At 55.4% G+C, this 12,129-nt stretch overlaps 2 protein-coding genes across 5 annotated transcripts; one reads left to right on the top strand and one right to left on the bottom strand.

Moving 5' to 3' along the window:
* The first annotated feature begins 447 nt into the window (after positions 1–447).
* NUDT17 (nudix hydrolase 17) lies at positions 448–5,882 on the top strand. Of its 4 annotated transcripts, none has more exons than XM_032464425.1 (8): positions 455–686; positions 887–1,070; positions 1,305–1,330; positions 1,480–1,572; positions 1,832–1,930; positions 2,157–2,293; positions 2,665–2,817; positions 5,323–5,882. In XM_032464425.1, exons 1-8 carry the CDS (start codon positions 507–509, stop codon positions 5,324–5,326), a joined length of 876 nt encoding a protein of 291 aa, XP_032320316.1. In that variant the 5' UTR covers positions 455–506; the 3' UTR covers positions 5,327–5,882. The 4 variants fall into 4 exon arrangements, with proteins under 4 accessions (XP_032320317.1, XP_032320315.1, XP_032320316.1 ...); XM_032464423.1 differs by lacking the exon at positions 5,323–5,882 and adding an exon at positions 2,928–3,475 and having other exon boundaries at positions 456–686; XM_032464426.1 differs by lacking the exons at positions 2,157–2,293; positions 5,323–5,882 and adding an exon at positions 2,928–3,475 and having other exon boundaries at positions 448–686.
* On the bottom strand, positions 3,062–11,831 carry PIAS3 (protein inhibitor of activated STAT 3). Its single transcript, XM_032464421.1, is given in 15 exon segments — positions 3,062–4,234; positions 4,788–4,825; positions 5,025–5,158; positions 5,310–5,478; positions 5,559–5,692; positions 6,553–6,713; positions 6,847–6,920; positions 7,510–7,615; positions 7,828–7,962; positions 8,468–8,558; positions 8,798–8,848; positions 9,080–9,164; positions 9,324–9,516; positions 9,518–9,742; positions 11,686–11,831. Coding segments are annotated over 15 exon segments (1,887 nt in total). The 5' UTR covers positions 11,710–11,831; the 3' UTR covers positions 3,062–3,967.
* Positions 11,832–12,129: the final 298 nt, after the last annotated feature.

Here is a 12,129-nt window from a genome sequence, read left to right as displayed (position 1 = left end):
TAAAAGACAAGATAAAGACATGGATTTGAGAACATTTAAGGAGGCAGAGTCTGCTGCACTTGGTTGCCATTTGAGTGAGAAGAAAGGGGAGGTGTCAGAAATGTTTCCTGGGTGTCTGGCTGGGAGACAGCTGTTAATTCACGAATTGGAGGTGTCACCTTCTATAGCAAGATAGGTGCGCAGAGGGCTGTGGAGGGGCGCTTATACCCCCGCGCGTGGCTAGGGGGTGTTGACCTGCGAGTCCAGAAATCCCTGTCTGGGGATCATTTCCCTACACAGAGATGGGAGAAAAACAGGGGCTGAGGTTTTAGAGGTGCTCCCCTTTGTCATTTATTTATTACCCGCATGGATAGCCCCCAAGTGTCACACCTAAATTTCTCCGGAGACGTCCCGGAAGCCGGGCTTCCCGCCGGCCCCGCGGAGCGCCGGGAGGGGAAGCGCGGCCGGGCCGGCAGAGGGCGCCGCGCGGGCCGCAGCACCCCGTCCCCCGCCCCCGGGGGCGCGCTATGGCCGCGGCGCGGGTGCTGCTGCTCCGCTCCGGGCGCCCCGAGCCCGTGAGCTTCTCGCAGAGCGTGTGTGGCCTCCTGGGCGCTGGGCCGGGGGCCACGCACTGCGGCCTGAAGCGGGGACAGCTCGTCCTCTCGGACAGGCCGTTCCCAGGCGCGTCGGCCAGGCTTCCGCTCCAGGTCGGGAGAAGGGGCTTCGCAGCGGGCAGTGAAGGGCCGAAGGGCGCGACTGGGATCGGGAGGGAGGCGGGGGCCTGCGGGCCGAGCCTATCGCCCCTGCTCGGCCTCCTCCCCCATCCCCCCGTCGTGCGGTGCTCCCCAGTTTTTGAAAGCCCCGCCCGGCTTCTGAAGCGATAACCCAAGTGGTTCCCTCCCACCAGCGACCCCCTTTCTGCCCTTTTGCGGCCCTGGACCAGCAGCCCGGGGCTCCTGGGGCCGAGCTGCCCACGAATCGAGGTGTGGATCTGGGTGTGGCGGTCATTCTGCAGTCCAGCGATCAGACCGTCTTGTTGACCCGAAGGACACGCACCCTCAACGTTTCACCCAACCTCTGGGTACCCCCAGGTGAGCGCCCTGAGGACAAGGCCCTGTCCAGGAAAGAAATTTCCCCTTCACCCAACAGTGCTATCCCCAGTCTGAGAATGACAGAGAAGTAGGCCCAGAAATGTGTTAGGTCCCAAAATCACAAGGGGCTGCAACAGCGTCTGTGCCCCCTGGAGGAGGGGGCGGTGTAAATAGTGCATGGGGTCCCTGGCCAAGGACACCATCATTCACCTACTGGCCCCACTGTTGTTGCAGGTGGGCATGTGGAACTTGATGAAGAGGTAACCGATCACCTTACCCAGCCTGCACCCTGCCCTGAAGGAGGGACTGTGTCTGGGATCACCTTGGGTGGGGGCCAGGGGAAGGGCAAACACAGGACTTGGAGGAGTCAGGTGCTGGCCTCTCTGACCTCCTGCCCTCTCTCTCCCAGCTGTTGGACGGAGGGCTTCGAGAGCTTTGGGAGGAGAGTGGACTACAGCTGCCCCGGGGCCAGTTCTCTTGGGTCCCTCTGGGGCTATGGGAGGTGAGACAAGGACCTGGGAGAGGTTCCTTCCTACTTAAACAAGAACCCTCGACAACTTCTAACCCACCGAAGCCCACAGAACTGGCCTAGTTGCTTTGACCACAGGGGAAATGATGGTGTGTGGGTGTCTGAAGTCCCCAATCCCACAGCCCTTACCCGTGTCCCTCTTGCATTGTTTCTACTCTCCACTTCCTTGGCTGCATTTACAAAGTCTCAAGGGACAGAAAGTTCTTACTTTTGCCATTTTCTTCTCTCTTAGTCTGCCTACCCTCCTAGGCTGAGCTGGGGTCTCCCCAGATACCATCACATCATTCTCTATCTACTTGTCATCTCCCAGGAGTCACAGCAGCAGCTGCAGGTAGGGCGGGCAGTAGAGGAAGGAAATGGGGCTTAGGAGACCCAAGCAGACTGGTTCTCACTATGGCTAGGGTGGGGGAGGGGAAGGCCAGAGATGAGCAAGAAATCCAATAGCCTCTCCCCTGCCCCTGCCCCAAGTCTGTCCACTCCACCCATGGGTAGGCTGCGATCAGAAACAGGTCTCCTGAGAAAGCCCGTGACTAAGGGATCAACATGTCTGGCCCCAGGCCCGGATCCAACCAAACCCAGGAGAGGTGAGCGCCTTTATGTGGCTGGGACCAGATGTAGCAGCTGCAGTGGCTGCCACAGAGGATGGGGCAGAGACACCCAGACATCTTCCCCAGGACCTACCACCCTCTGTCCCGTAAGTAGGAGCTTCTCCCTAACCCTCCAACACACCAACACATACACATTGAGAAGTTCAGCTTCTGTCTCCTCCTCAGGAGAGAATTTTGTGTTGTGGGGGAGATTTAGGGAGTTGGTTAACTGACAGTGAAGAGAGAACATGAGATCAAAGATACTGCCCATCATACTCCAAGGGTTCCTGCTCCAACTAGCCAGCACCGAAGACCTGGGCTTCAGTCCCACTCTCTCACAGGGGCAAGTCATTTAACCCTCCTCTCTGTAAAAGGGCATTAACACCCACCCACTCCTCCTCCCTTTGGTGGTTGGGAGGATCAGACGAAGTGGGTGAAGCCACAAGGCACAGCACAGACAGGAGCTGTCATTCCGCAGTGCGGTGGAACTAGGAGAGGATGGAGGAGCTCGACCTCTGGCCTTGCCCACGTCCACACTGCTGCGGACCACCCCAGCTGCGGCCGACAGCCAAGAGAGGGTCAGCACAGGGACCAAGTTTGCCCTCAGGCTCTGGCTGCAACACCTGGGCAGGTAAGGATGAGGCCCTAAGGACTCCACAGTGTTGGGCAGAATGGTCTGGTGTTTTTATGGGCATGGGGGAGAGGAAGGAAGAAGGAACAACTGCTCTTGAAAATCCTCAGTGTGACACCCCTATCACGTGGAAGTGGAGCTCACTCGGACCCAGGGCCAGCAAAGGAAGAACAGAATGTGGACCCTCTCCCTGCCAGACCAGGAATCTGATTAACCCCCTCCCCAGCCCACCTCCGTGACACTCTGAACATTCATAACCTTTATTATGGGTGAGAACTTTGTTACAACTGTGGGAATACAACATAGGTCCTAGGCCCTAGAGGAGCCTTAAAAAGGAGATGGGGGAGAGCGTGGGTGCTCCCACCTCCCAGGAAAGGTGCAGAATGATCCAGAACTGACCACAGGCCCGTGGGCCTTTAGAAGCTCAGGCCTCAGGCTGGTCAGCATGAGAAACATTGTGAACTTAAATATATAAATAGAGACCCAGGCAATTGGCCAGGCCCTTCTCCCAAACCCCTGGGGATCAGGGCTAAGGCCTTATCCCCTTCTCAGTCATTACTGGGAAGTAGGAGGCAGGGAAAGTCATCTTTGGAGTATTTTGTTTTTTCTTGTTTATGCACAAAAAATCTGCAACCCAAAATAGAGTTCTCTGTCCATGTGTCTGCCCGTCTCAGTTACTCCACCTGTCTGTTTGGCCAAAGAGAACGGAATGGACATGAAGAGACAATGGACATGGGGAAGGAACAGAGCCGGCTCTGGGGAATGGGAAGAGAGGGCACCTAGGGGACCCGAGAAGGGCCCCTTCCCCACGAGGCTCTACACAGTTAAGGCTGAGGATTCAGCCCTTTCCCCAACTCACATCCCACCCCATTTGCCTGCTACTGCCTAGGTTAACATACCCAAAGGAATGTGCGGCCCTCAAAGAATACGTCCAAAAACAGACACCCCGAATGTCCTTCAAAAGAGGTTAAATATTAACCCTTTGGGTGCTGGACTTGTCAGGCAGCGATAAGGCCAAAAACAGGTGTCCATGAAGGTCTCTCTGGCCTTTGACCAAAGCCCCCAAGGGGTCAGGGTGGCCAGGGGTTCAGACTCCACAGCATACTTGCTCAGCTGTCAGGAGGCAGTGAAGGTTCCCAAAGCCAGGAACTCAGTCCAGGGAAATGATGTCTGACCGACAGCCAGTCAAAGAAGGACCTGAGGGCAGGGGTCCTCCATGCCCCTCCCTTAAGGTCCCCCCAGGGGCCACAATGCTACTGACGCGGCCAGGAGGGGGTGCTGGAGTGGTGCTACGGTGAGAGCTCCCCAACGTGGGGGCTAGCGGGCCCAGAAAGTGGGAAGGGGTCCCTCGGTACTGGAAGAAGTGGCCAAGGGCATCCTGTTCGTCTAGTGAGGTGATGACGGAGGGACCGTAGTGCTGGGAGGAATCAAGAGCATGGTTTAAGAGATTATCTGGGCTGTCCCCGCCTCCCAGTCCCTCGTCTCAGAAATATCATATGGGATGAATCAACCCCTTGGGATCCCAAGGTATTCTCTGAGAAGCGGGAGCGCCTCTCCCTGACTCCTTCCCCACTTCCCCGCACCCCACCCCTATTCCCTGCCTTCCCAGCCCCACCAGCCTGCTAGGTTCTTGGCCCTGTGGGCGTGTGAAATGTGTGGAATGTCCGGCTGGGGCAGTCGTGGTGCTCAAGTGCATATGGGTTTGGGGGGTGAGCAGACAGGAGCAGAACTGCGCCAAGAACTCTGGAGACAGAACAGTAAGTAATAGAGGACAGAGGAAGACACGGGTGAGAATCCGAGGAAGTCCCAGTGGGGCCTAGGAGGGAAATAAACTGCCTGTACTGCCCCCTCTCCTCCACAGAGAGGCAGATTTAGGTCCCCTGGGGAAAATGGGGGGGGGGGGCCCTCAGTGCCTAGAAAGGAAGTTTCAGAGATCTGAGATGTTCATGGGAGGAGAAGGGGCTACTTACCTGACTCTCAGGCTGAAGGAAAGAAAATAAATCTAAACCTGGTAAGAAAAGAAAAATTAAAATTAACTTCCTATCTGGCCCCTTCACCACCAAAAACAAACAAACAAAACACTCAAGTTCCTTGGACTGTGGCCCTTTGCAAGATGGCCAGAAAGCTCTGAAAAGGATCAAGGGCTCTGAGCCGGTTCTGGGGAGGCTGTGGCGGTGCAGGGCCCCACCCTGTGATCAGCGTCATACCTTGGATATCAGCCCCCAGTGGGAAGGCAGGTGGGTACTCGTGTAGCGGGAGACCGGACAGGAAATCGCCGCCCATCGTGCCCACAGCAGGGCTCCGCAGCACCGAGGATGGCTGGTGACCAGACGTCAGGACTCTGTGAGGAGAGAAGGAAACACAGATGCCCTCACGCAGCTCCGCCTCCCAAGTCCCCTCTGTGCCCCAGGGTTTGTTTGCCCAGTGATCAGAAAGCACCCCCGACGTCTTCCCTGCCCCTTCTGCTATAGATTCAGCCTATTTCCTCGTACCCTTTGCTTCCAGGTAGAGCTGGGATAGCAGCTGAGGTGACAGGACAGTGCTTTTTGGTCGGGGGCACGTCCTCCTCATCTGATGAGCTTTCTATTGTCAAGTCAATCACTTCAACCCTCTTCTTATTCTCTGATGGATTGCCCTCTTGGACTGGGCTATACTGGACAGCTGTGGGTAGTAAGAAGACTATGTCTCAGAGAAGAGGCCACCCCAGACTCAGCTCAACTGGGAGACAGGGGGTCACTCACCATCCAGCCCATACCCTGGCGGGGGGCAAACCTCAGATGCCTCCTTCTTGGGTTTCATTGGGCACCAGGATCCGTCTTCCATGAACTGGATCTCATCACAATCCGAGCAGGAATTAAGAATCTCCATGAATAAACTGGGGGAAAGGAGAGATGGGAACTCATGTGGCCGGGAGATGGCTAGAACAGCAGCCAGGGAGCTCTGGGACTCACCTTCCTGAACCTCAGCTTCCTCATCTGTAAATCAGGGATAGTATCCACCCTAATGACCTCTCTGAGTTGTTGTTGGAATCAAATAAAGTAAGGTATGTAAAAGAGCTTCGAAAACTTTGAGTGCTAAGTTTTAAAATAAATACATTCTAAGCACCTGTTCCGTGTAGTACTAAGGACAAGACAGAAGGAGCGGGGATACAGAACTCTGTAAACCACCTCAAAAAGGCACTGGGAATACGAATCATAATGTAGGCTCTGGAGGCGGATTAGGAACAGCAAGACAGCACATCCAGGTCCTCAAAGAACTAGATTGCTGCGTTCAGTGAGAGGTCAGGTGGTTGTTACAGGAGATACATTGGATACATTGGCTCTGCCACTTACTAACAATATAACTTTGAGCAAGATACTCAATCTCAAAAAAAAAGAAAGAAAGAAAAGATACTTAAGTCTCTCCAGGCCTTAGTTTTCTCACCAATAATGCCAGTACCCGTCTCACAGGGTTATCAGCATCTCACAGGATTCAGTGAGATAAGATATGCAAAGTGCTCAGCAGGGTTCCTGGTATGAGTAGTCCTCAGTGTTGGAGACACATACATATAATAAAGGGGACAGATTTTATATACATATATACATTATATTTATATAAAGGAGACAAATAGGTTAAGAGCTGGGGTTCATGGGAGAAGAAATAAGCTATATATAAACGTATATAGCCATAGAGAGAGAGAGACAGTCCTAGTGGACTGTCCGAGGCAAAAGGAAGCTGAATGCAGAATGGCCCTACCCATCAATGATAAGAGATTCATAGGGAGCCTTCTTGTCACACACAGGACATGTCCACGTTGGCTTCTTCTCATTCATCTGTAGATACAGAGCAGCATCGAAGCTCTGCAGGTGGGCGCAGGTGAGGGCACGACAAGGGACAGTCAAGCGCATCTTCCCTAGCTGAGGAGAGATGAGTTCAGAGGTCAGAGTCCCCACGTCCCAGGGAGCCTCACTCTAACAGCCTGAGGAACCCACATCTGAGTCCTGAGGCTTAACCCAACCCTCCACCCCTTCTCTTCTCCCTTGTACCCACCGGGCACATGAGTGACACCCGGAGACTTGTGGTGGCCACCTCACTGTCCGGATCAGCAGTCAGTTTCTCCTTGACTGAAACAAGAGTAGGGCCAGAGCCATGGGGTCAGCAAGGCTGGAGAGAAGCCCAAGGGTGGGAAGAAACAGATGACTCTGGCTGAGAGACAAGTGGGAAGAAACCCTTTGGGAGCCAATGGGATGTCACGTGGGGGTAGTCTGTGATCTGGATTATGAAGGCTAGGTGGGAGGAAGGGATTCCCTTCAACCCCCCAACCAAGCCCCCGAAGATGCTTAAATACAGCTAGGTGACGCTTTGGTAGAGATGACCTAGAGGGAACTCAAACATCCCAAGAGGGTTAGATTAGATGATACTTAAAGACTCTTTCTAGTCTGAAGAACCCATGTTCCAGCTGGGGCTGGAGTTAGGGTCTGTGAGGTGCAAAGCCAATGTGTAACTGGGAATGCAGGGGTGTCACTCAGTGCCTGGGAATGGTCTGACTCTTCAACCACAGAGATAAGTAAGGGACACAGGGGGAGGGTTGGGGTTCATGTGAGAGGTGAGGCAGGTGTCACAAGACGGGTGTGAGTTTAATTATGAAGGCTGGAGGGCTAGGAAGAATTGGCTCCAGGGCAGAGAGGAGAAGAGGGACAGGCTGCTACTCACTCAGTGCCCGGGAGTGGTCTGGGTTCCGGATGCCCTTGGCTCTGAGTTTTTGTAGAAGGGTCCCTGCAGTCAACTGCCTCACCAGGTACACAGACAAGGAGTAATTCTACTTGGAGGTGGGGAGAGACAATTAGCCTCCGCTTTGCACACCACCACCACCCCACCAACACCCCCTCCTTTGTCACAAGAGGGCCAGAGACAGCAAGCTAAGGCAGAGAGACCCATAAAGAGAAAGGTATTTCTGCAGCCCAAGACACTGGGTGACTCCCTCTCACCCCCTGCAGGCTTTCCCAGGCTCCCTGCCTCCGCCACGCTCACCCTTCCGAACTCAGACGACCAGTTGACCACGATGGTGTTGGGAACAGTGGCCGAGAGTCGAGCCAAGGGCGTGATGTTGATGGGGCGGCTGGGCCTCTTGGGCTCAGCCCCATTCTTGGTAGGGGGAAGATAGCCCTGGAGAAGGGAGGGCCTGGTCAAGACATCCTGCCTTAGGCTCCTTGCTCCCTGGGGAAGTCAGCTCACCCACTGACCAAGGAGATGGGGGCCCATTCAGTGACTCACAAAGCTGGGGCACTACCTAGGGTTCGATCCTGGGGGAAAAGGAGAGAGTTTATTCACTGGCCAAAGAAATAGGAAGCTGCTCACTGAGTTCTTGAGGAGCATGGGTAAGAGTAAGGAGACCCCACTTCTTCCAACTCTCAGCTCTGGGCGCATCACTTCTGAGAATCTTCCCTCAACCTCTGGGTTAAACTAATGTCCCTCCTCTGGATTCAAACAGAACACTCGTCCAGCCCTGTCTTAGGACTCACTAGATTATACTGATTCAGTCAGTAAACTGAGCACCTACTATGTCCCAGGCACTGTGCCAGGCATGTCTCTTTCATAATAGGTTTGTAATTAACATCTAGGAACTGAAACAGGGAAGGGGTTACTGCCAGAAGAAGGGAAGAGCACTTACTGGCAAAGGGCACAGTTTCCCATTGACCTTGACAAAGAGGTTGGGGGGGAAATAATCCTCCTGGGGACAGCTGGTCTCACAGAGACAGAACCTGGTAAGAGATGAGAGAAGATGAAAGGGTGGGAGGCAGTTTCTTGCACTGAATCTCAGAGAGAGGCAGGGAACCTCAGAAAATCAGTGATGGATATCTGTAGCCTTCAGTTTCCAGATAAGAGTCCCAGGGCTGGGGTGGGTGTGGAAGAGCAGGGATATCTCCTAGTAGGACCTATCATACCCTTATTTCATTCCCACCCTCCATGGGAGCCCAGCAGAGAGGAAGGATCAACTCACCTTAGCTGCACCTGTATGGTATAATCGCATTTGGCTCCTGGCAGAACCTCTCTGGAACAGGGAGAGAAGAGGAGATGTCAGTATGTGTTCCCCGGAGGGGAGGGATGAACAGACAGAGACACCAGGGACAGAGAAGAGGCATACGAGAGAATCAGAGGCAAAGCAGGGGCAGGAAGATGGAGAGGAAGGAGCAGGGCAGAAGAGAAGACTGTCAGAGAGCGGAGTCTAAGAGTCTAAGGGTAACTACCAAAGGAGGAAGCAGGAGGACTGAAAGAGATGTACCTGGATGTAAGAATCTGCTGCACTTGCTGGGGGGTGAGGGCAAAGGTGAAGTGAGCTTCCTCAAACCGCTGGCTAGAAGTGGATGCTGAGAACACAAAGGAGCAGTTATTCCCAAGCCCATGCACAGGCAGCCACAGAAGTTGCCCTTATCCTAGGTTGCTGAGCCCACAGGACTAAAGCCTAAGAAAGGCCTGTGGAAGAGGCATGGGATCCAGGAAGACTGAGGGATCACAAACAGCCATACCGAGGGTTGTGGGCCGGATCAGCTCCCCGTAGATTTCATAGAAGGGCAACGGTTTCATGGTTACATCAGGGTGCACAGGCTGGGGCAGAGAGGGGTGCATGTCCACTTCACGCTTGGGGCCCAGTAGGGTGCCAGGGGCCAAGAGGGCCGGGGGGATGGGAGCTAAAGGGCCAGGGGAGCCTACAGGAGGGGTGTCCAGGGGGCAGAGAGAGCAGGGAAAGATCAGAGGGCCCCAGGGTCTTCCGGGGAAAGCGTCGCCGGTAAAGCTCTTTGATCTTCATCTGGACGCTGGGGGCACAGCTGGACTTGAGGAGGTGCAGGGCCTTGGCCAAGAGCTCGTGCTTCCGTCCACTCTTGTTCCGGCCAGCAAAGCCAAGGAGCACCTGGAGCTCAGACACCCGGAAACTCATCACCATGTGCTGTGGAGACCAGAGAAGCTTGAGAACCCTACCTTGCACAGGCCCGTCCTGCCAAGGACACTGGGCTGAGCTGCTAGGTGGGCAGTGCCTCCATCCATCCAGCACTAATCAGAGAGGTGCTTTGCAGCCAGTGGATGACTGCAAATATGACCAAAAGGACCTCTATGTCCCATTTTAGCAACCCTCAGGGCAGCCTCACCATTACCCCCAGAGCCTGAGCAACGCCATCTCCCCCAGCCTGGAAGTCGACCAGGTGAGGACAGGGTGCAGACAGCAGGCCATCCTAAAGCACACCTCTGAGTCCACTTCCGCAGCCCACCTCCATTCCTGCCTTGAGCCTGGACTCTCCGTTAAGCTGCTTATCTCCTCTCCTGCCCTTTCTCAGAATCTCAGACCCATCCCAGCCTCTTGGGAAGAGGACAGGAGACAGGGAGAAGGAGGGGGAGAAGAGGATTCAGGCCAGACAGCTCAACAGGGGAGAAAGGGGCCAGGTTGCTGGAGGACTGTGCCACACAGCCCACCCCTCCCAACACCTCAATCCACCTCAGCTCTTTTCCCCAAGCCTCTGAAGCTTTTGTAACCAGGGTTTTCAGGTCAGGGTTCAATGCTCAGAACGCCCCCAAATCCTTTCTCACTGTCATTAACATAACTACCCTTCCCTCAGTCCTATTTTTCTGGGAGGGAGACAGGACCAAAACTTGGAGTGAGGGTGTTCACAGCAAAATGGGGCATCTAGGTATCTACCCTTCCTGTCTACCTGTTTACTCCACCTGCCAGGAACCAATATCCTGCTTCTCTTCTGCACAGAGAGAAGTGATCCTCCCCCTTCGCCAGAGGGGTGGGAGAAGAAAGGGCAAAGCTCTCAAAAGAGGCCCTGGAGAATGAGGAGCAGGCATGGGGCCCCTAAGCCAAGGTGCAGAATCTCACACTGGGCCCAGTGACTAGACCTCAAGCCTGCTCAAGGCTGTGGCTCCATTTCAAAGGGCAGCATAAAGCCAAGAAGCAGGGAAATGAACCCAGTGCTTCTTAAAGGTTCTGTCATGTTGTCCTTGGATAGTTATTCTCAAGACTCTGTGTGGTCGTGGCAAGCTCTCTCTTTAAAGGATTCCCTTCTGCGAGTCTCTAGGAGGCCCGGCCACGGGCAGGCCTTGCTAGCCCTCCACGGCTCTTCCCCTCCGGGGGTGTTATGGCTTTGGGCTCCTCCTGAGGAATGTGATTAAAAACTTGCTCCTCTGCCTCTCTCCCCATCGTTATCTCCTCTGTTCTGTCTTTATTTCTCCATTGGTTTTGTCAAGAACTTCTCCCTTTCTATCCCGTAGTTTCACACTCCTCTGTCTCTGCCCAAAGATCCCGACTCACTAAGGCAGGACCTCCCTCTCAGCCTCCAGGATGCTTCTGCCCCACCCCTCGATCTATCCGCCCGCACAGCCCCGCCCCCTAGATCTCAGCCGCCTACTGGTACTTCCCAAGGCTCAGATCCCAACAGCAGCCCCAAAGCCTCTATCCTCTCAGCACATTTCCCCCTGGAGCCTTCCGTACCTCTGCCCCACAGTCCCATCCCAACATCTGCCCCCTACTGTCGAATCTCTGGGCCTTGATCGACTCGCGCCCAGTGCCTCTGAAGCAGCTTTTCCTCCTGACCCTACCCCTGCATCTGCCCCTACCACCAAATCCAACTTCTACCCCGCGTCCCCGCCCCCTGCGCCTCGGCTCCCAACAGCTGCAATTCCCTCGGCCCCACCCCTGCATCTGCCCCGCGACCCCGCCCCCGGAGTCCCGCCGCAGCCCCTACCTCGCCCACAGCCACTTCTCCCATCCCCAGCAGCGAGTCCCCGCCACGTCTCCAGCCCCCACCAAGCCCTCGGCACCCCGTCTCCGTCGCTTCCCTGACTCGGCGCTCTGCCGGGCTCAGTGCAGATGGGGATGGGGGAGGGGGCCGGTACCTTTAATTCGCCCAGCTCCGCCATCTTGAGACATCGCAGGCGCCCGAGCCCGAGCCCGAGCTCAGGCCCAGGGACCGGCGCACAACTCTCCACCTCGGCGCCGGCCGCAAATGCCGCCTGCTCCGCCCCGTCCGGCCCCCTACACCTCCCCTTCCCGGCCCCGCCCGCCTGGTTTCGGACGAGCCCGAGCTTCAGCCCCTCCCTCCACAGCCGGACCCAGCCCCTGCACGTCTTTGGCCGGTGTGCAAGACCGGTAGACCCGGAGGGAGTGAACAGCCCGAAGGATCGCGGGGTCTCCGGGAAAATGCAGAGAAGGTGGACCCGAAGTACCTGGGAGAGTGGGCTTTGCCACGGCAGAATGGGGAGGGGATGAGCTTTTAGGGAGCCACAGGTACTTGAAATGTGGAGGGAAAGTATCGAGAAGTGCTAAATCTCAGAGAAATG

This window comes from Camelus ferus, chromosome 21 (assembly GCF_009834535.1).
Source record: "Camelus ferus isolate YT-003-E chromosome 21, BCGSAC_Cfer_1.0, whole genome shotgun sequence".
Lineage (NCBI taxonomy): Eukaryota > Metazoa > Chordata > Mammalia > Artiodactyla > Camelidae > Camelus > Camelus ferus.
Note: the sequence above shows the minus strand (reverse complement) of the source record. Positions and strands in the feature narration are given on the sequence as shown.